The sequence below is a fragment of the Leptopilina boulardi genome, unplaced genomic scaffold (assembly GCF_019393585.1).
Source record: "Leptopilina boulardi isolate dan_hultmark-lab unplaced genomic scaffold, ZJU_Lbou_2.1 LbouV2_48, whole genome shotgun sequence".
Lineage (NCBI taxonomy): Eukaryota > Metazoa > Arthropoda > Insecta > Hymenoptera > Figitidae > Leptopilina > Leptopilina boulardi.
The window spans coordinates 1,007,042-1,032,537 of record NW_026137992.1 but is presented as its reverse complement, the minus strand read 5'-3'; the positions used below and the strand labels follow the sequence as shown (position 1 = coordinate 1,032,537).

General features: G+C 30.9%; 1 protein-coding gene across 24 annotated transcripts in view; it reads right to left on the bottom strand.

Annotated features, from left to right (window-relative positions):
• LOC127289609 (CUGBP Elav-like family member 4) overlaps positions 1 to 25,496 on the bottom strand; it is a 596,519-nt gene that overhangs the window by 73,586 nt on the left and 497,437 nt on the right. For 2 of the 24 annotated variants that reach the window (XM_051317657.1, XM_051317636.1), the window contains exon 1: positions 7,732 to 8,200. The exons of the other annotated variants lie outside the window; for them this stretch is intronic. Coding sequence is in view for 1 of the 2 variants with exons in the window: in XM_051317636.1 (XP_051173593.1) it covers positions 7,732 to 7,782 (51 nt within the window). In the remaining variant the exon portion in view is untranslated. Of the gene's footprint in view, positions 1 to 7,731; positions 8,201 to 25,496 lie in introns of those variants that run through there. 24 annotated transcript variants of the gene reach the window in all.

The following is a 25,496-nucleotide window of genomic DNA, read 5'->3' as shown; positions in this document are numbered from 1 at the left end:
GAAGTGAGGTCACTTTCAGCATTGTCCGCAGGCCAGGAAATTAAACTTTGAGCCAGGTATTAGCCATTAGGCGTTTGTTGTTACTCCTGTCGTCAGGGAGACCTCGGGTCCGTTAGATACCGGAACTCAGATACGCCACCCCTTTTGCTCTCTCTCACTCACTCTCTCTCCTGGGAAGTTTAACGTCGGGTGTAGAATGCATCGTGTATATGTCTCCAAACACCCAAGGGGACATGTTCCAGCCAATAGCGATTACACTGATCATCGAACACGAAGCTTGACAGAATATTCGAGCTTTCATGGGCTTTGCCCTAATCGATCCTTCGCACACTATTTTTGTCAATTTTATAATTTAATTTTTAACATAATTTATCTTTGCCTTTTCCTATATACATTATCTTAATTTTGTAAAGATTTTTAGAAAATTCGCGGGTAAATAATTGTATTAAATATTTGCCCCACGTCGATAAAAATATATACTCCATGTCGATAAAATGTTACCGACCGCAAAGTATGTCGTAGTACCCGATCGCGCCGCGAGAGTTGTACCGCTGAGCTCTCTCGCAAGCGTTTCGGCCACCGATCGGCTATATAAGCTGCACTCCCGCAAGAAATCGAGGCTCTTGTGGTTCACAGAGTCGGTGAGGGCATTTCCTCAAGTATTAAGGAGCATTACTCCGAAGTAATTTGAAGAGAGCATTTCTCTCGTCTCCACGAGGTTTTACCTGGTGGAGACATCGAAGTAGTTTTACTGCGATCTCGTGATCTCGCGTTCCCGTTTTGTACGTAACCCCTGGCTTAGTTGTTCGTCTTTCGCTTCCGTTCCTCCGACGTAGGGAACGTAACGTAACGTAACGTGGAGTAATGAAATCCGTATTTCGACCATTTCGTATTTAAATTTTAATCGCGTAGTATATTTATTGAGTATGTAATTTGTAGGTTATGTCATCGTTCTTTTTTTTGTTAATAAACGTTATTTTTTGAATTGTGTCTGTAATTTTAATGTAATACCGTCGCTTGAAAATGAACCCTGATCCGGCGAGCTAATCCAACACTTTATTTTATCATTACATTCGTTACAATTTAATAACAAATGAAAATACATTTTTTAATCGTATTTCCCGTGTAGAAATTATCCTAACAGGGCCCTAGTTAGGAATGAAACGCCACATCAGATCAGGGCCACATCAGGCGCGGCGTTTCATTTCCTAATAGGGCAGTCTGATTCGGCCCCGATCTGGGCCACAGGCAAAATTTCTGCACGGGGCATAGAATGGTTTTATAATTCTTTTCTATAATTGTTTTTTTTCAAATGTGTAAAAATATAAATTAGTTTTATAAAAGAATGAAAGAAAGGGATAGTAAATGTTAAGATAAGAAGGGCGGTGGGGGGGGGGGAGAATAATGGAAAAGATAGCGCTACAAAAGAAATAACGAAAATTACACACATATAAAATAATATGATACACGAATTTGCATCTTATCATTCACGCAATTGCGTGTGTGATTGCTTGTTTCTTAGCGACCCCAAGAGTTGTATTAACATGTCCAGATATAAAAAAAAGGTTTTAAATTAACAAATTCAAGACTCCATTATGTTTTTTGAAGGCATTAGAAAAAAATGTTTTCTTTTTATTTTTAGATAATTGGATTTTCAGGTTGTCTATATACGCGCGCAAGGAGAGAAAATCGAGTTATTTCTTTTTATATATAAACTTCATTTCTTCACATGTTGGTATTACGTTTTCGTGTCACGAACAGAGCCTCCTGAGGAGTGATGCTTTCGAACGGAATGTACATTGCCGCGCCTACATATAGTTCTTGCGTTTAACACGATCGAACGTCGACCTCGTCGTGTCTCTCGTGTCATCACCACCACCCCCCCCCAGCACTTTGAAAATCGATTCCCCCTCGGCCCCCTCCAACACAGCGGAGACACCACTCAAGATGGATGGTAATAAGTAAATGTGTTTGCTGAGCCTTGCGCACTTGTCGTGCAATTAATTAAGCTCGATTATCTATGTACATTGTATAAACAATGAGCGCGGCTTTTATCCGCAATAGGAAAATTATGAGTATTCTCAAAAATATTCTTGCAATTTTTTTTTTTTTTTTTTTTCTTTTTTTTTGTCGAGCGGGAAAAGAAAATTTGAAAGTATATTTCTGGTGAAATCCAGATGGTCGTAGACTGATAAACTGTTGAATTGAATGGCGAATAACGCTTCGGAAATTGAGTAAGCTATCATGCTCGGACCGAGCAACGAGTCGATCCCGATATTTGACCTGCCAGGCTGCAATCAATGTACTGATTAAAGATAAGGTCCACCCTGTATAAAGCCCTGGCGTGTCTTCCTATGATTTATAAACGCCCTTCACAGGCGATATATTAATTATACCTAATCACTTGTAGACGAAACCAATTTCTTTTTCTTATAAATATTTTTTGAAAATATATAATAATTGAAAATTAAATTCCATTTCAGAAATTATTCGCAAATTTACAAGGTGAATTATATTTGAGGAATTCTGTCGTCTCTTGCTTTGTGTATATAATATATATATATATTAAATAATTTACGTGGTTTTCATATCATTTGCGCAAACGTTTATACTCAAAGGGAAGATGAGTCGTTTAAGTGTTGTCCTTAATAATGTTTTAAGACTTAAGTGAAAGCAACTATGTTGTCAAATATTTCATGATATATATATATAGATTAATTGAAACAATGCATAACTATGTGATTGATGGTATTAATTTCTCGAATATACCCAAAGCAAACACAAATCGCGCGCAGCTTTCATCCAAAACCACATAGTCAACGTTGAGCTTCCTAGGAGATTAGATCCAAATAGATTGCAAGCAAGCTAATTGGTGAATTAATGGAAACTGAAAATTAATTCCCTAAATTGACAATGCCTTTACTGTTCAACTGATAAAACTCAGTCTGATTAGATCAGTCATTCAGACCTCAAATAACAATAATTAAATATCGCTAACAAATGAGAGAAATTTTTTAAAATTATATATACTTTAAGAAATATCCAAATTTTTTATCGTAATTTTATTTTCAAAAATTATTTAAATAAAAGACATTTGTAGCTCGTTAACGACGTTTCTATATATATACAAAAACTGCAACGCACGGTTGGTTCTTAAAAGGTCAAATTCTCCTATATACGGATTTACAAATAAAAAAATCTCATGGACGTCCGCTGCAGCTTTGGAATTTAAAAAAATAAAAAAAATTGCGCGGGAGTTATCCAGAATGGGGGATTGTTTCTCCTTTTGATACGACGAAAGCACAATGTGCTCGTAGCCGGCGTTAAATCGCATTGAAACTTTAGTTACGAGCAGCATTCATATCAATGAATGCTACACCTGTATTCCACGTGCCGGTGTCCCTATTTCCTGTCCTCGCTTTTACCTGCGTTCGCCTTTACAATTCCAGATGGTATATATATATATATATATATATATATATATATATATAGTTTCCACGTTTTATTATCAAAAGCGATGTACCGCGACATTGGACATTATACCGTAAATGATATTGAATATATAATAAGGAGCTCTGCGCGTTTTTAAAACACGAAGACACGCAAAATGCTTTTTTATCGACCGTAAAAGATTAGACACGCATCGTTGATAAAATTAAAACAATGGACTTTTTAAAAAAAACATTTCTTTCTTTATTTTCTTAACATTCGAGAGAGAGAGAGAGAGAGAGAGAGAGAGATTCAAAATAAAATTTTAAGTAAATTCCCTCATAGTATTTTTGAAACATAATTTTTTTTAAATTTGATTTTAAGACTTCCTCAATTTAGTATTTTACTATTTTTTTTTATTTATAATAAGAGCCCATAAAATTATAAGTAATTTACAAAAAAATCTTTGAGTTTCATTTGCTAAAAAAAATTACGAAAAAGAACAAATATTGGACCAAAATTATCCAATAGATTTCATTTCAATGAAAATGATTAATTTTTAAATATAATGAACTTTGTTGTATATTTAGTCAAGATTACAGAAATACATATTTGGAATATTCTATATATACATATACGGAAAAGGGAGAATTGATAGACATATTCTCAATTGATGGGACTGCGCAGAATGGTTGCATGTGTGGTGTGCTACATTATCGCTCTGTTATGCGCTCTCACATATTCATGTGTGTAACTGCATTAATTGATGCACAGCAAACGTCAACAATATAACATACAGCATCTACTGAGAATATACCATCTGTTCTATTCTTTATATTCAATACAAAATAAAAATGATTTTCAATTTCCCCCTCGATTATTTCAAATAAATCCCGGATATGTCAAAAAAAAAAAAAATCCTTCCAAAGTCTTGTTCCTTCTAATTTATACTCTATTACAGATTTATGTTTTTTTTTCGTGAAAAAAGCAGCCCTTAATTTCGCAACAAAAAAAGGTGCGTCGATAAATCTTTTTTCCAATAATTTTTTTTTTCCTTCCGTGAAGGCTTTTTTCGATATCGGATTTGACAAATTTAAATCTTAATTGAACATAGTTTTAAATAGATTCTTTTCTCCTTGCATTACATTTAAAATTTTTGTATTTTAGAAACAATTTGTTTTATTTATTTTTAAATGAATTATTTAAGGATTATTAATGGATTATTGGTATCAGATGTAGAAATTTAAAAATAATATATCTTACAAACAGAAGGTAATTTTAATATTCAAGAAAAAGTGTTAGATAAAAGAGAAGGTCAACGTAGCTTTATGGTCAGAGTACACGGCTCGCGTCCCAAGGGTTCTGGGTTCGATTCCCCATGCGTACGGTTTTTTTCAAAAGTATTCTAAAGTATTTTTATGTGTATGTAATAATCTCAAATAGAATATAAGAAATAAAAAATTGAAAAAACTTTCATTTATTTAAAATAAATCTAAATTGTATTCGTGTATCTAAATAGTATTGAAATCTCACAGAATAGGGAAATTAAAAGAAAACTAATAAGGCTTTGATGGTTTCCTAAGTAGGATATTGGTCGGGAACATGGTAACAGCGTAGTAGGGCACTAGTCCCCGTGTAGAAATTGCCCTATCAGGGCCCTAGTAGGGAATGAAACGCCACATCTAATCAGGCCCAAATCAGGGCGATCAGAAAATGTGGATTTTCTAATTAGAGCCACATCAGACACGGCGTTTCATTCTCTATTATGACAGTCTGATCTGGCCCCGATTTGGGCCCTGGCAAAATTTGGTTAGTTTCTCTGGGAAATGGACCAACCCATGTAGAAATTGACCTATCAGGGCCCTAGTAGGGTATGATACGCCACACCTGATCAGTACCAAATCAGGGCGATCAGAATATGTGTATTTCCTAATCAGGGCCACATCAGGTGCGGCATTTTATTCCCTAATAGGGCAGCCTGATTCGGGCCCTGGCAAAATTTCTGTACGGGAAATTTTAAATTTTAGCAGTAGTAAATACTTAAAAAAAATATTACAGATATATATTAGCAAAACCCAAAAAAGGGTCCATCAGAATTAAAGAAACGTTGCTTCAAAAAAGAAGAAAAAAAATTGAAGAAAAGAACGATTAAGCAAACACAATGATACAGAGGAGTTCATTATATTTCATGAGCAGCAAATTCAGAAAAGATTAATGGATCTCGTGGTGAAAATTTTAAGTTTGAATGATAAGAAATTTTTTTATTTATTTTTTTTTTTTATACAGAGTTGGATATATAAACGGGGAAAACGTGTCACTGTCAGTATAAACTGCTGACTAAAAGGAGACCGCACGCGCTTGAGTGAACAGCTGCTTTTTCAAAGGAAAAGGGCGGGGACATTATAAAAGCAACGCTTTGATATTCTATATGGAACCCTATATACACATGTTAGATTCTTGGGATATATACATGTGGAAAGCACGCATGCACCGGCGGCAGCGGCGGGCAATATGCAACCGAGTCACGCCAGAAATAAGCACGTGGGAGGTTATGCAAGTCGTGTGAATGGATCTTTACGACGCAGACGCGGATGGTATATATATATATATATATATATATATATATATATGTGTGTGCACGCTACTTCCAAATTGTCAGCAGCCGATCGTAAACTTCTTAAACGAGATTAATTAAGCAAGATTGTAACAGCTAATGATTCCATTTGACACTCGTTACCTGCATAATAATCAGCGTAACGAGCACTCATTGGTATCGATCTTTGCTAACTTGTTATTCTAGTTTCCCCTCATCTTCTTATACGTGAAATGTTTTTTTATTGCATAAGACATTCACTGTAGTATTCTATTCATTTATTCATTCTGTATTATTATTCTATATTGTTGAAAATTTTTTTTTCATATCAATAATATTCATGAAAAACGTGATGGAAAATTGTATATTATATTAAATAACCGTTAGAGGCATTGAAAATTATTAATATTTTCCCTAATTGTAAGTTATTATTATCTGGTTAGTAATGAACTATTTTTATAAAAATAAAATATATAAATTTCATTAGGTAATAAATAATTTTTTTTTTTATTTCTATATTTTACAAAAATTTATATGAACAATATTTAACAAAATGACATTTATACCGGAGAAAGTTGACATTGCCACAATTCACTGGTTAATAATTAATTATTATCTATATTGTTCATGTCAGTTATAAGTGGTTAAATATGAGTTTTTATTAACTACAATCGATTATACACATTGATGTTTTTATTATTAACTTTCGAAAACTTTTATTTATTATTATTTATTTTATAATTTAATAACAAGCGCAATTGAATTAATATAAATTGATAACAAAATTTCAAAAATAGAAAAATTAAAACTGTTTTCATTTGGAATTCTTTTAATTCACTTCAATTTACTCTAATTAAATGAAAGTGCCATTAAAATTTTAGTATAATATTCACGTTATGGAAGTTCAATTGATTCAAAATTTTCAAGTTTCTATTATTAAATAATTAAATTTATTTCAATTATATCTATTCTAATGGATTTTGAAAATGTTTTGTTAAGAATTAAAAAGAATTTATTTTTAATTAATTGAGAAAAATTTATTTGATTCAAATAATCGTTTACTTGTTATCAAATAAATATTTATTTGTATCAAATAATTTTTTTTTTATCTTAGGGGAAAAATTTATAGAAATTTTTATTGAATTTCAATTAATTGACAAAAATTAAAATCACTTAAAAAAACTTCTCGAATGAAAATTAATTTCATAATAAAATTCTCATAAAATACATAGATACAATTTAATTTTTACTTGCAGTAAATAGAAAAAAATATTATAAATTTTTCTTCCATGAAATTCAATATCATTCATTCTTTGAGAACATCTTTAATTAAGAATTCTTAACTTTGGGAAAATTTATTCGGTAACTGAAGGAGGGCCAAAACTGGGTCACAGAAACCTCTTAGCATTTGGAAGATAGGGCGAGAAATTCGAGTCTCCGCGGTATTCTTTTTCTCTCTATATATTTCTCTTTGGTTGAAAATTGAACTTGAAGGGTTGCCCTCCCCCCCCCAAAAAAAAATTTCACTCGCTTCGATTCGTACAGCATTTAGGATAATCCAATGGCGATTTGTATGCAGAAAGCTCTCATTCGGTGAATTTTTGCACCTTTTTCTTCTTTCAATTCAAATGGATATGGAAAATGTGTTGGAAGAAACGAAGAGAGGGTACAGAGGGAATATATACGATGATTTCAACGAGTGGACTCACCATTCGAAAGTCGTTCCGACTCGGCGGAACTAGTTCCACAATATGAACCATTTGTGACAACGTGGTGAACGGTTAAATGAATTTAAACAGCACCAAAAATTGATCGCTTGCACGCGATAAAAAAACACAAAAGAAAACTACAATTGGCACGCGCGCGAAAAAATTAGATCAATAAATGTCACGATCACTTGTTCGAATTTTTTTTTTCTCGATAAAAAATAAATTGCACAATTTTTTTTTTTTTTTTTTTTTTTAAAGTGCGTTAACTACGTCAGGGAAGTTTTTAAGCTCTCTTTTTTTACTTTTCTTTCTTTTCTATTTTTGTCTTGTTCCTTTTGCGCGTGAAGCAAAAGAAGAACGTAGTATATATTCCTATATGATGATAGAAAGAGGTTTTTTTTTTTTTTTTTCGTAAAGAGAAGAGTGCTATAGATAAAACCCCCAACGTAGCTCGTCCGCGACTGATTCCCCAGGCCTATACGCACCCTCGAGTTTTCTCCCCCTTTCTCCCCCCACTCCACTCTTCTTCCATCATGCCACCCTTCGCTGAGTCCTCTTATCCTCAACGAATGTGTCCCCTCTTCGTTCTACGCACCCCCTGCGAGAAAACCCACGCACCCTACGTTCAGCTACTTTCTCCTTCCCTTTAACTGCCAATCCCCCCCCCCGCGCGCGCGCTCCCTTTTCTATAACCCCCCCCCCCACCCCTCCTAAAACTCCCTGAACTACCGATCATTTCACATCCTTTCCATCTTGTCCATTTTACTTTCCCTTTCTTTACTTCGTGTTTCCCTTTCTTTTTGCAGCTTTTCTTTTTTTTTTACTGTTTTTTTTTTTTTTTGTGGTGTGCGTATTTCTGGGCCAATCAACCAGGGACCCACTGATTTAGTATAACTGATCTTCGCCAAAAAAAAAAATTGGAACTTTCTACGAGATGAGCTACGAATCCTTTCTGAATTGAAGGAGGGTGATGTTGGTTTTTATTGGATGGGAAAAATATTTCTTTCAAATATCGGGATTTTTCAGGGATTTCTAAAAATAATGTAGTAAAAGAAAGATGATAATAATAAAAGAAAGAAATTCAATTTTTTGTAATAATGCTTCAAGAATTGATTATTATGATTCGAAATTGTCAATAAGAAATTGAAAAGTATTTTTTAGATAGAAATCAGTTTTCATAAAAGTATCAAATTGATACCAAAATTTATCAAATTGAGACCAAAATTTGTATTAATTTTTATAGTTGATCCAGAAATTTTGCCAGTGCCTAGATAGGGGCCGGATTAGGCTGCCCTATTAGAGAATGAAACGCCGTGCCTGATGTGGCCCTGTACAGGTGTGACGTTTCATTTCCTATTAGGGCCCCGATAGGGCAATTTCATTAAAATTTTAATGAAAGATTTTCAAAGTTTCTTGATGTTAATCGAATGTTAAAATTCAAATTTATAGACGATAAATATTGAGCTATAAATTATAAAAGCTATAAAAAATTCAAATTTACAGAAGATAATTTTTTTTTGTCTCTGATTGTATATAAGTTAAATATTAATATTGATAAAATCAATATTTCAAATATTTGTTTGCAGTGGTTATTTTTTTTAAACGAAATAAAAATTTTGTTCTGAATAATAATTAACTGTTATTATATTTAAAAAAAGTATTTTCTATTTTGTAATTAATATTTTAAACATACAAACAAGAAAGTACGTATATTATTTCCATAGAAAATTTTTCCTAACATTTATATTGTATAAAAAAGTTTCTTTACAAATTTCATATTTTCAAATAAAAAAATATTCGAATTTGACGACTAGTTTCGTATTCCCTGATCATATATCCTTTTCTCCCTTCCTTTCATGTTATCTAAAATTATAGTAAAAATAATGGTTAAAGATTGGGTTAAATAATATATTCGCATGACTTATTTGCCTAATGTTGAAATTATCCTGATGATAAAAGCAGAATTTTATATATATATATATATATATATATATATATATATATATATGTAGTATGTATATTTATATAGGAAATGTCAAGCTTTATCATAGAAAGAAGGTCATGAGTAAACTTTTGAAAGAAGAAGTTAGAAAATATCAGCCATCTATAACAACACACGGAATATACACATTTTTTAACTTGCGCTCAATGTTTTCGGAACACGAAACATGCTCTTCATAGACTTTCAAATATATATATATATGTATTACGTAACGTTGCGTGCTTTTACGTCACAACGACGATCATCACATGTTTTGAATCACGATATGCCTTCCGACAACAATTACAAAATCTTCGGTTAATCTTATTCTAACCATGACCCAAGATAACAATTTTAATAATAGGCGTTTGTTATTTTGGTAATATGTGGAACTTGTGATCGAGGAACCGATATAAATCGAGATTAATTTTTGAAGCGTTATTATTCGAAATTGAAGCTACATTTACGATTTTCTATGCTATTTTGGATACGATTTATTTAAATAATTTACAGAAGTAAATCATGAAAAAAAAATAAAAAAAAAAAAAAATGATCCATTACTCCAAATGTGACGCATTCTGAAGAAGGCCCGTGTAGAAATTTCCTTAACAGGGCCCTAATAGGGAATGAAACGCTAATCAAACGGTTATGTTTCCGTTAATTTTACTTTTAGTTTCTTTTTGTGTACACAGAAAATTAAAAAGCATTAAAATAAGCTGCAACGCTTCTTATTTTAATGCCTTTTAGTTTTCTGTGTATATAAAGTAAAAATCAGTTTTTATTTTGGATGTAATATAGACTTAAATTGAAAATATTTTAACTTCGGAATTTTAAAACATAACCTATTAATTTTTTGCCTCTAAGGTCCCTTATTATTAAAAAAAAAAAAAATTCAGTTTTTTGAAGATAAAAGAATCAAATGTAAATCGAGGGATTGAAAGTATTGTCAAGATTAGAAATATTTTTGTAATAAAAAAAAAAAATATATTTTCTTCACAAGGTGTGAGGAAGGTCTGGAGAAAAAGTGAGTAAAGTAGGTTGCGTTCTTTAATTTATATTCGAAGTAGATAGTATCGATATCGGCCTCAAGCAAAGCGCGTTGAATGTGGGTATCGACTAGTTCACCCTTCTCGGTCAGGGGCTTTACGGGAGAGTATGGCATGGGATTCAGAGAGAGAGAGGAACCCGGATGGTGACCGTGGGTGCTGAGCAACCCTCCATGGCAACCCACAGGACTCCCTTATATTCCCGAGACTCACGATTAGCGACCCTACTTCGTAACTGCGTGCTCGTTCGTCTCCTCTCTCTCTATACCCTCCAGGCGTTTTGCTCTCTTCTTTGGCCTTCTTATTTTGCTCTCTTTCTTTCTCTTGCTCTCTCTCTCTCCATATATAAGTATAGACTTTTTCCACTTCTTTTTCTTTCTTCTTGTTTTCTACTCTTCGAGACACTTGACTTCGAATTCACACTATAGGCACTTGCGCCTCAAGATCTCGACTTCTTTCCCTCAAAGTGCTAAAATAAATTTTCACAGAGGGTAGGCTTTAAAAGCCCGGTTCGCCATCTCTTGGGATACAAATTACAAACTCAGAATTTTTTATCCCAATATCCTTTTTTTTTTTAGAAAAAGTTTTCTCATTTTTTTTTTTTACTTTCGATAGTCATTAACGTTGATACCATATTTATTTTATTTTTTATTTATATTTGTTAGAAATTCAAATATATAAATTTCCAGTTCCCCTATATTTGTATTGTTTTTTTTTTTTTTTTTTTTTATTTTATGTGTGTAAAAATTATTTGCATAATGTTTATTTGCCATTATGCGGGAAATTTAATTTATATTTAAAATTTATAACATAGCTGAAGATGGGATTTTTTGAAGATAAGAAAAAATAATGTTTGCCTATATATATATATGTAGGGGGTCGGAGGTAAATCATCAAGTTGGAAAATCCTTAATAGGCGTTCGCTATGAATTTTGACAGAACGAATTGTGACAGATGCTGGATTCCTACGTCACGAGACACACACAAATAGTGGGTTAGGTTAGAGAAAACAGCTGGCGCTTATTTTTCACTACCCTCCCCTATAACACTACCTGTGTGAATTAATTTTCAAAACTTTTAAAGAACTCTTCCTGTACATTTAATATTATTCCCAACTTTTTTCCTTCGAATTTTTTTTTTTTTTTTTTTTTTTTGTTTGTTCAAAAAATGATTAGAAAATGATTTAGTTAATTAATTTTTAAAAGTTATAAAATTTAAAATACATTTAGTTAGTTAAAAATTATTATAAATAAAAAATTAAATTAAAAAATTCAAATAGTATTTATTAAATTCAATTTAAAAAGTAAATAAGCAAAGAAAAAAATGTAATCAATTTTAAAAACCGCAGAACCGACAGAAAGTGAGAAAAATCTTATTCAACTCATTCGAGTTTTATGAAAAGCCCTCATCAGTGGAAAAATATTTTCACAGAGAGAAAAAAAAAAAAATTACCAATAGGGACATTTTTCCCAGCGCCTATATAGCCTGAATAATATTGTTGATAGTCCGATCGTGAAACGTGCTGGAAGTCCACAGAATCGATCGTTTTTTTTTTTTTTTTTTTTTTTACACCTCTGCTCTCTAGTGCATGTAACTCGTGTCGGCTTTCCGAGTGTGAGGACGAGAGGCAAATGCTAAAAGAGAGAGAGAGAGAGAGACTCTCGACGCTTTCACGAAACGCATAAAGCCTCTCTCGAATACTGGGTCCTAGATTCGCTATTAAATTACTCTCTCTCTCGTCGGTCGATATTGGATTCCAACGTGTGTCGATGTATGCGTCACCAAAGTCGAACGCATCAGAAATATACCACTACTGTTACATCGATGTAATTCATTCAGAGTGACAAGGAAGTTATTTACTCTTTTGACAGATTCGACGTTGAAATCTCGGACGAAATCATTCCGAGCACGTCATCTAGATTTTAGATTTCACGATGCAACCAACTGGCGCGAGTGAGAGAGAGAGAGAGAGAGAGAGAGTACGACACGATCCCATGTAACTTTTACCTATAGTTTTTAGATTAATTTACATGTCTGTAATACTAACGTTGCCGCATCAAACGTGTATATTCAAAGTTATGACTATATATATAGAAAATTCGATGATATAATATCAAACAAACTTTACGTACCTTTTATTATTTTCTTTTTTACTCTCTAAATCTGAATTAGTAAAAATGTTTACTAATTTTGAATTAGTGATTCACTTTTTGCTTCTGAATTAGTAAAATTTTTACTAATTATTAGTAACTTTTACTAACAATTAGTAAAATTTAACTAATTCAGAAGCAAAAAGTGAGTCACTAATTCAAATTAGTAAACATTTTTACTAATTCAGATTTAGAGAGTACGAAAGTAATAGTAAAAAATTACTAATTTATACTAGAAAACAACTAAATATATTTTTTCAAATTTACTAATTGAAATAGTAGCATTACTAAATTAGTAGTTTTCTACAAAGAATTAGTAACTTTTGACTAAGAATTAGTAAAAACTAGTAATTTATTTAATGAACGAATCAGTGCATTTAAATTAACCACAAATGACTATTTTTTATTATAATAATAATTATGTGATTAATTTGACACATTTACTCTCTAAATTTGAATTAATAAAAACTGAGCTAGTAATTTAAATTAGTAAGAATTTTCACTAATTTTCAGTTACTTTTAACTAAAACTTTAGTAAAAAAAATATTAAACTATACTAAATCAGTAATATTTTTACTAAAAATTAGTAATTAGTAGATCAATTTTCATTAATTCAAATTCAGAGAGTGCGGAATATATTATTTTAATTAAATAATAAAAATAATTGTTTTAAAATAATTTCTATGAATTTTAATAAATATTAAATATTCATTATAGTTAATTCGAAACAATTTATTAATTTTCGCACAAGCTGACGGTCGCCTGTAGCGCTATACTATCTACGAAATTGATGAAATCAGGTCGTGGCCATGGGGTAACCATATGCCACTACGTATCAAGTAGGAAACTCTGCAGATGGTATAGTTCCAACGCTGTTGAAATAACTAGCTGATTGCGTGCCTCTTATGAGCCTACTCGAAATATAATTCGGAAATATTATTTTCACGTGTTCTTCACATTCAAAATTGATGCCTCGAAAAAATAAAATACTTTCAAAAATTGTTTCAAATAATTTTTACCCAATTTTTTTCCTTTTTTCGATATATATATATATATATATATTTTTACTGAAATTATTTAAAAAAAAAAAATGAAACTTCGAAATTTTCAACAATTTTTTTTTTTATGTTTTGAAAATATATTTATATTATCTATAACTATATCGCTGATATTATTTTTATTACTATAATAAAATAAGGAAATTATTTCTGAGTAAAAAAAAAATGGAAATTCCAAAAAAAATAATTGTACAAATATATATAATGAAGTATGATAATACAAAAAAAGAAGCAATAAACGGAAAAATGTAAATAATGTGTAAATTACTGTGCCATTGTACGTTTGTCATATTCCATATGTCACATTTACAAAAATTGTAATATCAATATTTATGGTCGGGTTTCGATGGTACCAAGACGTAGGGGGGGGGGGGTGGCTAGAAGTTATTGAAAGGTATATATAGGTAGGGTAAAAATCTAGTAAGGGGATAGAACGTGCACGTGACCCCAGGTGCAACCCTGGTCAATGTAGAATAGTATATATACAAGCTGTGGATTTAGGGATCAATGAACTCAAACCATGTGCCATATATTAGGGATTCCTATTCTTATAAAAATTTTATTAAATTAGTCACGTTTCTATTTCTATACAAAAACGTATGGTTTTCCGAGATTCATGATTAAACATGACAATTCAATTTATTCACATTCTAAATTTCACTGACAGTAATGAGGTACCAAACAAATAAAAACAAAAAAAAAAAACAATTTGTAAAGAATATAATTTTGAATAATAAATTACTATAATAAAAAATATATATAAAAATAAATTATCGAATTTATTATTTATTATATACAATTTGTCATATAATAAATGTATTTTTTATTATAAAAAGATAGGAGAGAAATTACATTAATGAATAATGTCATAAAAATGAATGACGAATATTAACTGAAGTGCGACGGTAATTGAATTGAGTTGTTTATGAATTGATGAATATACAGTCATTTATATATTGTTCTTCCACTTTTGTAATTAAAGTCAAAAGGGGACTGTCGATTAATTTCGAGAATTACTGATTCACTCATTTTATATAACCCCTTTTCTCAGGTGAATAAGGAGTGGTTATAAATAATGGAATTATATTGCAGCCTCTGTCTCTCTTACTCTCACTCACAAGAGAAAAGCGATGGATAAGGATCCCTTCCTGAATTTCACGTTTCCTTTCATTACCCTTTTCTTGGGGAGTTAGCCTCGTGCTATTTTCCAGATAAGCGATTTACTTCTATGAAAAAGGATTTAATTAGCGAAATAATTATTCGTGAGACTTATAACACAGCTGGAAATTTACAAAATGAAAATAGAATTACGGCATTTCAAGAAATATAAAAATAATTAAAATATTAAAGATTTTATTTTAAAAATAAATATTCATTAATAATTGTAAAAAAAACAAAAATCCAAGTGAATAAAATATGACGTGAAACTTTGAGACGAAAAAATTTAACTAGTTGTATAAACTTTCTTTAAAAAAAAAGCTAAAAAGAAAAACATGCAGTATTATCCTGCTTTGTAGTTTCTAAAAAGTCAGAGCACTTAAGTGAGGATCAAAGTTTAAGACTATCATATTGTCATATAATATTAAAATGCTGTTTTTTAAAAAACAATTTTTCGCTACTCTCAAGACGTGAAACCTAGAATATATGCTACTTTTTGAACGTCATATAACATTTATTATAATTTTTATTTTTCTACCCTAATATTAAAAATACGTAAAAAAATTAATAAAATCTTCTAGAAATGTTTTTTTTTTAAAAAAAAACTAATTCCGGTTTGGAAATTTATTTGAACAAAAAATTATATTATAAAAATCTGGTCCCGATCAGGGACTGTTCAGGGCCAGATTAGGGCCACGAGAAAAATGGGGATTTCCTAATCAGGGACACATCAGGCGTAGCGTCACATTCCCGCCCGATCCGGCCCCGATCCGAGCCATGGCAAAATTTCTACACGGGAACAAATAAAACCGAGTCATTATTATTTAAAATAATGTTTAGAAAAAAAAACATTTTTTCTTAATTAATTAAATTTTCAATTAAGAAAATTGGTGTTTTATTTTGTCTATAAAACGAAATTATAATTTAACTTTTATAGAATATTTTTGAGAAAAAAAAAATATATGAGAAAAAAAAAATACATTAAGAAAAATGAGAATATAGAAAAATCGATTATTATATATAAGGGAATGGGAAATTAGAGACGTCTAATTTTCAACGAGTAACCAAACACTTCATATTTTAGAGAGATTAAGAGGGTTATCTTTCGTTCCCCTGAGTAAATTATTAGTATTTCATTTATTACATGGTACTAAATTTTTAATGGTAACATTATGAGTTATACTTAGTCGACAAAATATTACATAATGACATAATATAATATTTGTCCTACAATATTTGATATCATTATCAACTAGTTTTTCAAAAGATAATGCATATTTTTTCAATGTAAACTTATTCATATATTTTTTTTTTATTTTATTTATTTTTGCTATCAAAATAATTACTATTTCCTATATACAGCAACTAAAATGTTTCCTAAAGCTAGCTAAAAATTAAGACTCCAACCGAACTTATTCAACGAGAAATGTTTGCAAAAAATTCCCTACCGCAGCAAACTTTTATAAAATAAATTTTTATTTCAAAAGAAACATTTACGTCAAATAGAATTTTTATTTGTATATAAATAAATAGATTATTTTTCCTGTCGAAATTGCCCTATCAGGGTCCTAGTAGGGAATAAAACGCTGATCAGGGCCACATCAGGCGCGCCTATTTCCTAATAGGGCAGCCTGATCCGGCCCCAATCTGGGCCCTGGCAAAATTTCTACACGAATAAGTAAAATATATTTATTTCGATTTTTAAAATGAAAAACATTTTTCTCAATGTATTTTTGCAAATTAATCATAAAACAAAATTAATTTGTTTGTTACAAAAACAAAATTATTATTTATATTCTAAAGGAGAATTTTTTTTTTTTTTTTTTTTTAATGAATTTTGCAAATTGTTATTGAGTGTATGTAAGAGAGTGGTCAGTCAATGTCGAGCATTGAGGAGTGAGGGGGGCGGGGGATGTTGAAGAAAAGAACGACTTGCAAAAGTGGAAGAAAGGGCGGTCCGAGCGAATAGAAGGCAGAGGGATATATCGAAGGGAAGCCGGTGGTGCGCCTTGCGCCGTTTCCCGCGTTGAATTATTGAGACGCCACCAGATCGATGTCACAAAAGGAAAGCGGCAGAGCGGCTTGAAATGACGGGCTTTCGCGTTTCTCATACATTATGCACGCGGCCGGTTCAGTCCATGTCCTGAACCGCTACGCGGTTTATCGTAGAGATACACACAAAAAAAAAAAAAAAAAATTCTCCATGTCCACCATTCGTCGCCTTTTTTCTCTCTTCACATAGTATATATACATATGTATTTTTTTCCCAATTTTTTTTTTGTCCTTCTCGTCGTTTCTTTCATCAACAAGATAAGTTACGCGCGTAAAGAGACAAATGTAACTTTTTTTTTTCTTTTGTCCAGGAACTTTATTTCTTTTGATATATATGGAAATTGTAAAGATTGATTTTTAATTTTGTATTAATTAAACTAAACAATCTTGGAAAACATTTTGAAAATTATAATTTTTTTTTTTAAAAAACTGGTATTCAAGAATAGTAATAATATAATTTTACAAAAAATAGTTACTGGAAAATTCGTAAAAAAAATGATCGATATTTTCTCTTAGAAATAAATCCTTCGAGGAGCCATAAATGGAGAGCCCTGTACTTGAAGCTTTTGCTTGTAAAAGAAGAAGAAGAAGAAGAAGCACTATCTGATGTAATATTTACCCCCCTTCTTCACTCCCCAAGTCGTATGTGTACATATATGTTTTCTCTCTCATGCTGCTACCATCTCTTCGTTCAAACCATCTTTTTCCCTATCTACCTTTATATATATACGATCCAGGACTTGTTATCTACCATCTAACAACCGCTTATGTGGGCATGTATCCTGTTTTCTATACGATAACAATCATCGATCGCTCTTATGCTCCAACGCTTAAAATATCTCGTATAATCTAACATCATTTAGCCCAACACATAAATTTAAATTCATTTTCCAACTTTCCTTTTGCTATATGTACTCCTTGCGAGAAATTTATCCATCCGTGCAAAAATTTTTATATAATAAAATCGGAAAATAAATGACAATATTTTCTTTCTTATTTTCTAAATAATTATACATTATACATTTCAATGAATAGATCATTTTCGTTTCGATTTACTCGCGTTATTAGTCTTTTGTGAAATAACTAAAAATTAACAAACAGGTATAGGAAAAGAAATTAAAATTTTAATTTTAACATTAGTAAATGCAACTATAAATGTGAAAACAGTAAAGTTAATTTTTGTAAGCATCGCCATCTATGAGGCAAAATAATCATGCCTCGTAGATGGCGCTGTCATACTTTCCACGTTCATTGAAGTGGTTTTATAACTACTCTCTAAATCTGAATTTGTAGTTTTCTACTAATGAAAGAGTACGGATTCGTTTACCAATTGAATTATAGTAACAGTTTTGACTCTTTTTTAGTAGAAAACTATACTAATTGCTAGTAGAAAACTACTAATTGATGAAGTAAAGCGTATTTTTTACTATTTTAAATTAGTAAGCCGATTTACTCCATGAATTAGTAGTTTTCTACTAAAAAAGAGTCAAAATTGTTACACGGAAAAAAAGAAAAAGTAACTTTTACTACTTTAAAAGTAAAATTGGACCTGTCCGAAGTTTCTGCGCATCTCTGGCAACTTTTACTCCAAAAATAGTAAAATTTACTTCAGAAATAGTAAAAATTACTACGGAAACAGTAAAATTTACTACAGAAATAGTCAATTTTACTATTTTTCGAGTAAAAGTTGCCAGAGATGCGCAGAAACTTCGGACAGGTCCAATTTTACTTTTAAAGTAGTAAAAGTTACTTTATTCGTTTTTCCATTTTTCTCCGTGTACTAACTCAATTGGTAAACGAATCCGCACTCTTTCATTAGTAGAAAACTACTAATTCGAAATTAAAGAGTAAGCGAAAAATCACGCAATTATAAAATAAGAAATGCCTAATATGTCACTCTTTTTTTCTCAATTACATATATACTAACTGCCTCTAATAGTTTGGCGTCAATAGAAGAAATGAAAACGTAAGAAAAACATTTTCTTGATTCTCTTTGGTAATTTTCGTGCAATAAAAACACACCATTTTCAAGAATTAGAAGAATTAAGAAAGAAGTCCAAAATCAAATTAGTGAAATCTTTCAGCTAAAGTAGGGTTGACGAGAGCATTAGTAAGTTTCAGTATATAGAAAACTTTTCCTTTAGCGGTTTAACCATTAGGCCAAGTCAATTTTGACCCTTCAAGTTGAACCGCAACGTGAAATCAAAGCGCAGAATGCTTTTAATGTATAAAGTGCATCGAACTGAGCTGACAAATTATTTAAATACACGCCCCTCTTAAAACTTGATATATCAAAGTAATAGTTCGATCGGATTGCATTATCCCTTCTTTTTTTTTGTTTTTTTTTTTTTTTTTTTTTCTTCTTTTTTTATTGAACGATTCGCGAACTTTCCATCCCCACCTTGGAAAAAAAAGTCAATTTCGACAATGGACAAAAACAGTTGGAATTTTCTGAACAAAATAAGGGTTGAAAAGCTGCAACCACGCAGAACGAGGACTCGAAGATTCAATTAAAGAGGCATGTCGAGTTGCAGCGTACAACTGGATTAATTCATTCCTGGGAAAAGGCAACTTGCTCGTACACTCACCACCTGAGACGGAGTTTACAGAGGTTCTCGCAAATGAAAATGCCACAAAGGCTTTTTCCCTCGTAACTACAACGTTTCCAGAAATAATACATTTAATGAGATTCACTACAAAAAATAATTATTTTGAATATTATTATTATTATATATATATATATATATATATATATATGTATATACGTTTGCATTACCTTGTAAAATTACTCTCTGTTTTCAAATGAAACTGTTTCCAAGTAACTCACAAACAATTTGCTTCACTGTTAAATTTCGGAAAAAAAACAAAATTGCCTCCATTTGGAGTTACATTCCTTCCAATTAGTTTTAGATGGAATTATCATTAAGAATACATGTGACTATTAGCTCATGTGGTACTGATAGTGAAATGAGAATTAAAATATTTTATTCTATTAAAATTAACTTTGAAATTTTTTGCCTGATTGAAACTGTTTTTTACTATACTAATACAAAATTTTGAGGGAATGTCTGACTAATATTGACTTTTACTACTGATATTTGAATTATACTTTGTAACGTTCCTTACATAATGAAACGATAATTTACTACTATTACTAATTAATTTTCAGTCTGACTAAAACTCCCTTGTACTACTGATAATTTATGTTATATAAAATAAAAATATTCTGTTTGACAAAAACTGACTTTACCTACTGATTTATCAATCTTAACAGTATTTCAAATTCCGACTAATATTCAATTTTTGCTATTAATTCTAAAATTAACTGCTCCTGAATGAGTCTGACCAAATCTGTCTTTTACTACTAATATCAAACTTACTGTATATTTTTGTACTTTTTTTTTGTATGATTCTTCAATTTTAATCTGATTCATTATTTTCAAAACTGAAAAACATTTAACTTTTTTGTTCCTCCCCCCCCCCTAAAAAAATTACCTTTATTGAAGGAAATACCTCGTAACTTTCAAAAGTTATAGTCGTTTTAGAGTGTAAAAAGTAGAGTAGATAAAAGTTTAGTGTTTTATATCGCAACTTTTTTTTTGTTCTTTAAATACAATTCATTTTCGACGAATAGTTGATTTTGGAGAAGTTCGCTGTCTGAAATCCCAAAGGTGAAAAAGTAAATGGTTCCTTCGAGAGCTGTTGCTACATTGGTGTTGCTGAAGGTTCACTCTGTTTGGTACAGTTGGGATGTGGGTACAAGGTGGTTGAGTGGCCGCGCGAGACTCAAAGTTCAACAGTTTAAGTTCTGAGAAGGAAAAGCCAATTTCGAAACTTGCGATTCGTATGGACTTAAATTTATATCCAAGGTATCGACGCCTTAAGAGCTTTCAACCCCCCCGCAAAGGTAATCGCACATAAAATCTATTCTATAATCTTCAAAAAAAAAAAATTTTTTACAAAAAATAGTCTCATAAATGAATTTAGATTGTTATTATTTTCTTATTCTGAAATCTATCATTCTAATTTCTTATTGAACAATTTTTCTATAAGATTTTTTGAAATTTATTTTTCTTTGAAAATTTTTAGTAACTTTTTATATCTAGCACATGGAACTTTTTTTTAAGTTCTATAAGATCTTTGCTGTATCTTGTAGAATATTTGAAATTTTTTTTTTTTTAGAGAACTTGGTTGCAGAGCTTCTTTGAAGTTTGTAAATCAGAATTTTTATCAAAAACTATTTTTAAGGAGCAGTGGTTTTGGAGAATATGGTTTTTTTTTATGAAAAAGTAAAGAAAGGGACCTAAGAAATAAGAAATGTATATTGCGTAATAATGATGGAAAATTTATGAAGACACAAATTGTGAATAGAGAATATTTTTGATGTATTTTATAAATATTTTATTTATAAATATTTTACTAGTATTTTATATAAGAAATATTTTTCTTGTAAATATTTATTGTATATAAGATATAGAGGAAAGGAAAATTTATCGTGTAAACAGAGCCGAAGGAGAAATATTTGTTTACAGATGGTCAGAATTTAGGCTTCTAATAAGGACAGTGCCTGATGACCCGATGTGTTGGTGTCAGAGCCTAGCGTTAACGCAAACGAAGTTTGCTTCGTTACCTCCTTGAATATTCACGAGTTTCGCACGTGCCAGAGGCCATTTGATGTAGCTCAATATGTTCGGCAATATGTAGATATATAGTCCCGTAAATATCTACAGAGTCAGAGATGTTTATAGTACCAACATCTAAGATTGCATATTTAGTACGTTAAATTTACATACACACTATATTTGAAAGTCAAGTTTCAATTTTCCCCCTAATTTTCAAAAATGCTACTTTTTTAAAAAAAAATTTAATTTTAAAATTAACTCTCAAATTTTTTTATTTCATATTCGAAGAAATGAAATTTGTCTAATTGTGAGAAATTAATTTATTCGCGTGCTTCTTGGTTTTTGTTTTATTTATATTATATTAAATTTTAATTTCCTTCGATTTTTTTTTTTGGAGGGAATATAATTAAAGCGCAATAGACCAAATTGTTCTATATAATCATAGTTTATGAATTAAATATCGTTGATTAGATATGAAAAATAAATCAAATATTTGAAATTATAAAATAAAAAAACCTATTTTTAGGAAGTCAGATGAAAGTGAATAAAAGAAATGTGGTCGAAAAAAAAAATCATATCGACAGTAGTCATTATCTGTTTTTCCTACTTTTTCTTTTGATGGAGAGAGTGTTATATCGATTCTCTATTCATATTTAAGACCCTTGGGAGATTCTGAGATTGGTTTTTCTAGATGTAGGGCAGGGATCTCTCGCATTGAGAACATTAAAGGCTCGATGGTGATCCTTGAACTTACTGGAGTCTAGAAAAGTGTAGTGGAAGGCAAGCTTATCTTCAGCCAACAGGCACACATTTCATTCCTTTATTTTCCACATCATCCATTCATTTCACCCACTTTCTTTCTCATTCGTTCCTCTTTCATCTTTTCCTCTATGTTTTTTCACTTGATGCTCTTTTCCATTTGTAACTTTCAATTTTTCTTTTCTTTTCTCCATTTTTTTTTTTTTTTTTAACTTTCAATAGGTGTCGATGATAAATTTTCCTCACGATAAAAATTATCAAAAAAATTTTTTTTTATCAAAAAAACCTTTTTTGTATCTATTAATTGTGTTTTTTTTCGGGTAAATTTTTCCTATAATACCTTAACCAGGTCAAATATTCGTTTCCCTTTTTTTCGCGTGGGTCGTCATTACCCCGAGGGGGAAGTTGGGAAAAAAAAAAGTTCCCTGGAGGGAAAGAACATCGACTTTGCTTCAGCGCTCACCCGGATACATCGGATAACATTGATCCGAAATTTCAGAACGGAATCGCAGCAAAAGGTTAACGATGGAACATAAAACTCGGCCAATCCACAGATTATTTATGAGAAGATAAAACGACTTAACAAGGTCCTGTATACTCTCTGAAAAAAAAAACATTTTCAATTTAATCGATTCAATTATTATCCCAACTTCAATTAATTTTAACTTTTTTTTTCCCCCTCGATTAAAAAAAAAAATGAAAAATTAGTTTTTATTTTTCTTCCTTAATGGAATTAAATGATAATAATCAGACAGAGTGGTTCATTTGGACATGTAACTTGAATCATGGAATAAATTTATCTAAACATTTCGCTCTACTTTCGGCCAATAAGGATTAGAGAAGCCTCGTGAATATATTAAAAGCTGGATTTCAATTTTCTCAAACTAGAAACCATGTCGGAGGGAAGTGAGAATACTCGAGTGTCCATTCTGCCAAATCGAATTGAAATGAGATGTTCAAGAAATGGGAATGAAGAAAACTACATTTTCTCGTCACACACACACATATACTATTCCCGTGTGAGGTAGAAATTGTCATATAACCGTGTCGAAATTGACCTATTAGGGTCCTAGTAGACAAAAAAAGGCTGATCAGGGCGAAAATTTATTTCCTAATCAGGGCCACATCAGGCAAGGCGTTACATTCCCTAATAGGGCAGTCACGATTTGGGCAATGGCAAAATTTTTGCATTTTTAAGAATTTTCAATAAAGGTGTGTATATAATCGTTAAAATAGAATTTTTACCCCAAAATCGATGGTAAAAATTAACAAATTAGTATTTCAAATTATACCCAATAAAGTTTTAAATTTTTAAATTTAAATTAAATTTTTTCTGTGATTGAATAATTATAATATCAATTTTTCCAATTAATAAAAGTACTTGGAAATGTATTTTATAATATATATGAGATTGAAAAAGGTTGTATGTACTTGCCCTAAAGCGAAGGGAAATACCATATACGCCCAATATAATCCCAGAGTGACTTCATTCGTCTTTCTCTCTCTCTCTCTCAGAATTTCTCGGAATTTTCTCAACGTCACTGAGAGAGAACTCTGTGAAGTAGTGTGCCCGGAGGGGGGTCACCAAGTAATTGGTTTCATTCCCGAAGAGACAGGCACACGTTAGTGTTCGGGTCCGGTTCTAAAGAGAGAGAGAGAGAGAGAGACCCTTTCTCTCTCTCTCTCTCACCCTCAGGCTTTTGTACCTTCGGTGTATCCTAAAACCAAGTCCGGGACCCGCTTGCCTGCGGCTGCTGAAGACGGCTAAGTAACACATTTTCCGAGATAATTATGCAGATGAAGCTGTTAGTTATGATAACGCTGTTGAGGCTCTTCTCCGTCTGGTTATCTTTGCAGAATCCCGTGGGAGGAGGCATCCAATGAATGTGGGTCTCCGTTAGCTGAGAAAACAGCCTGCGAACTTTGAGTTGTTAGAATCTCGCTGGAATCTTAGTTGATGCTGGTGTGTATATATGTATAAGGCTAATTTAGTTTTAGTTAGGTCAGAAATTTCAATCGCAAATTTATTTACATTACCAACCGTTTGAGTAGTAAAATATTATACACACAAAAACAAATTTTTAATAACATTTGATTTTTGTTTTAATATTTTATTTAATTCCATGAAATTAAATTATAAAAATTAATTAAAACAACTAAATTTTGACTATATGTGAAAAATTTTCTACTAAATTTAATTTAGTTTTGTTAATATTTCATTACCCTTTTTTTTCCACATAATTTTCTATTCTGTCAAAATTGAAACAAATCAAAGACAATAACAGTGTTTTCATTTATTAAATTTTCTGAATCAGCTTTTGTTATTTCTGTATTGTAACGTATTTTTCAATAATATACAAAAACAAAAAATGGAAGCATATGTTTCTATTCAATATAAAAATAAATGTAAATGAAATTTTCACCAAAAATTGATGAACAGAATAGAGAATATTTTTTTTTTCCCCTTTTCAATGGTTTACAAAAAAAAAGGAGAAATGAGGTTATGGAAAATGTTAAATTCGATGATTTTTATGTCGAAAAATTTTGTGAATGAAAATTTCCATTTTAACTTCTCGAACACATGACGTTTCATATTCCAATCATTATTTTATAATTAAAAATTTTTAATTTCTAACTATTTCAAAATTCTAATTTCTTTGCTAAAAATTAGTTTTATTTCAATTTTTTTTTTTTTTTTTTTTTTTTTTCCAAATTGTTGCATATAATTTAAAGAAATTCGTCTTTTTCGATAAAACATATATGATTACTTCTTCTCGCTTTTCTTTTAAGGGTAGATGGAAAGTAATATCCAACACGGAAGAAGCATCCAACAAAGAAGAAACACACATCTTTTATAAAAGAAAACCCGAGTATATAGTATATATAGTCTTGTGTTAGTGAAGTAATGGACTAAATCCATAATCTAGCTTCACCGAAAA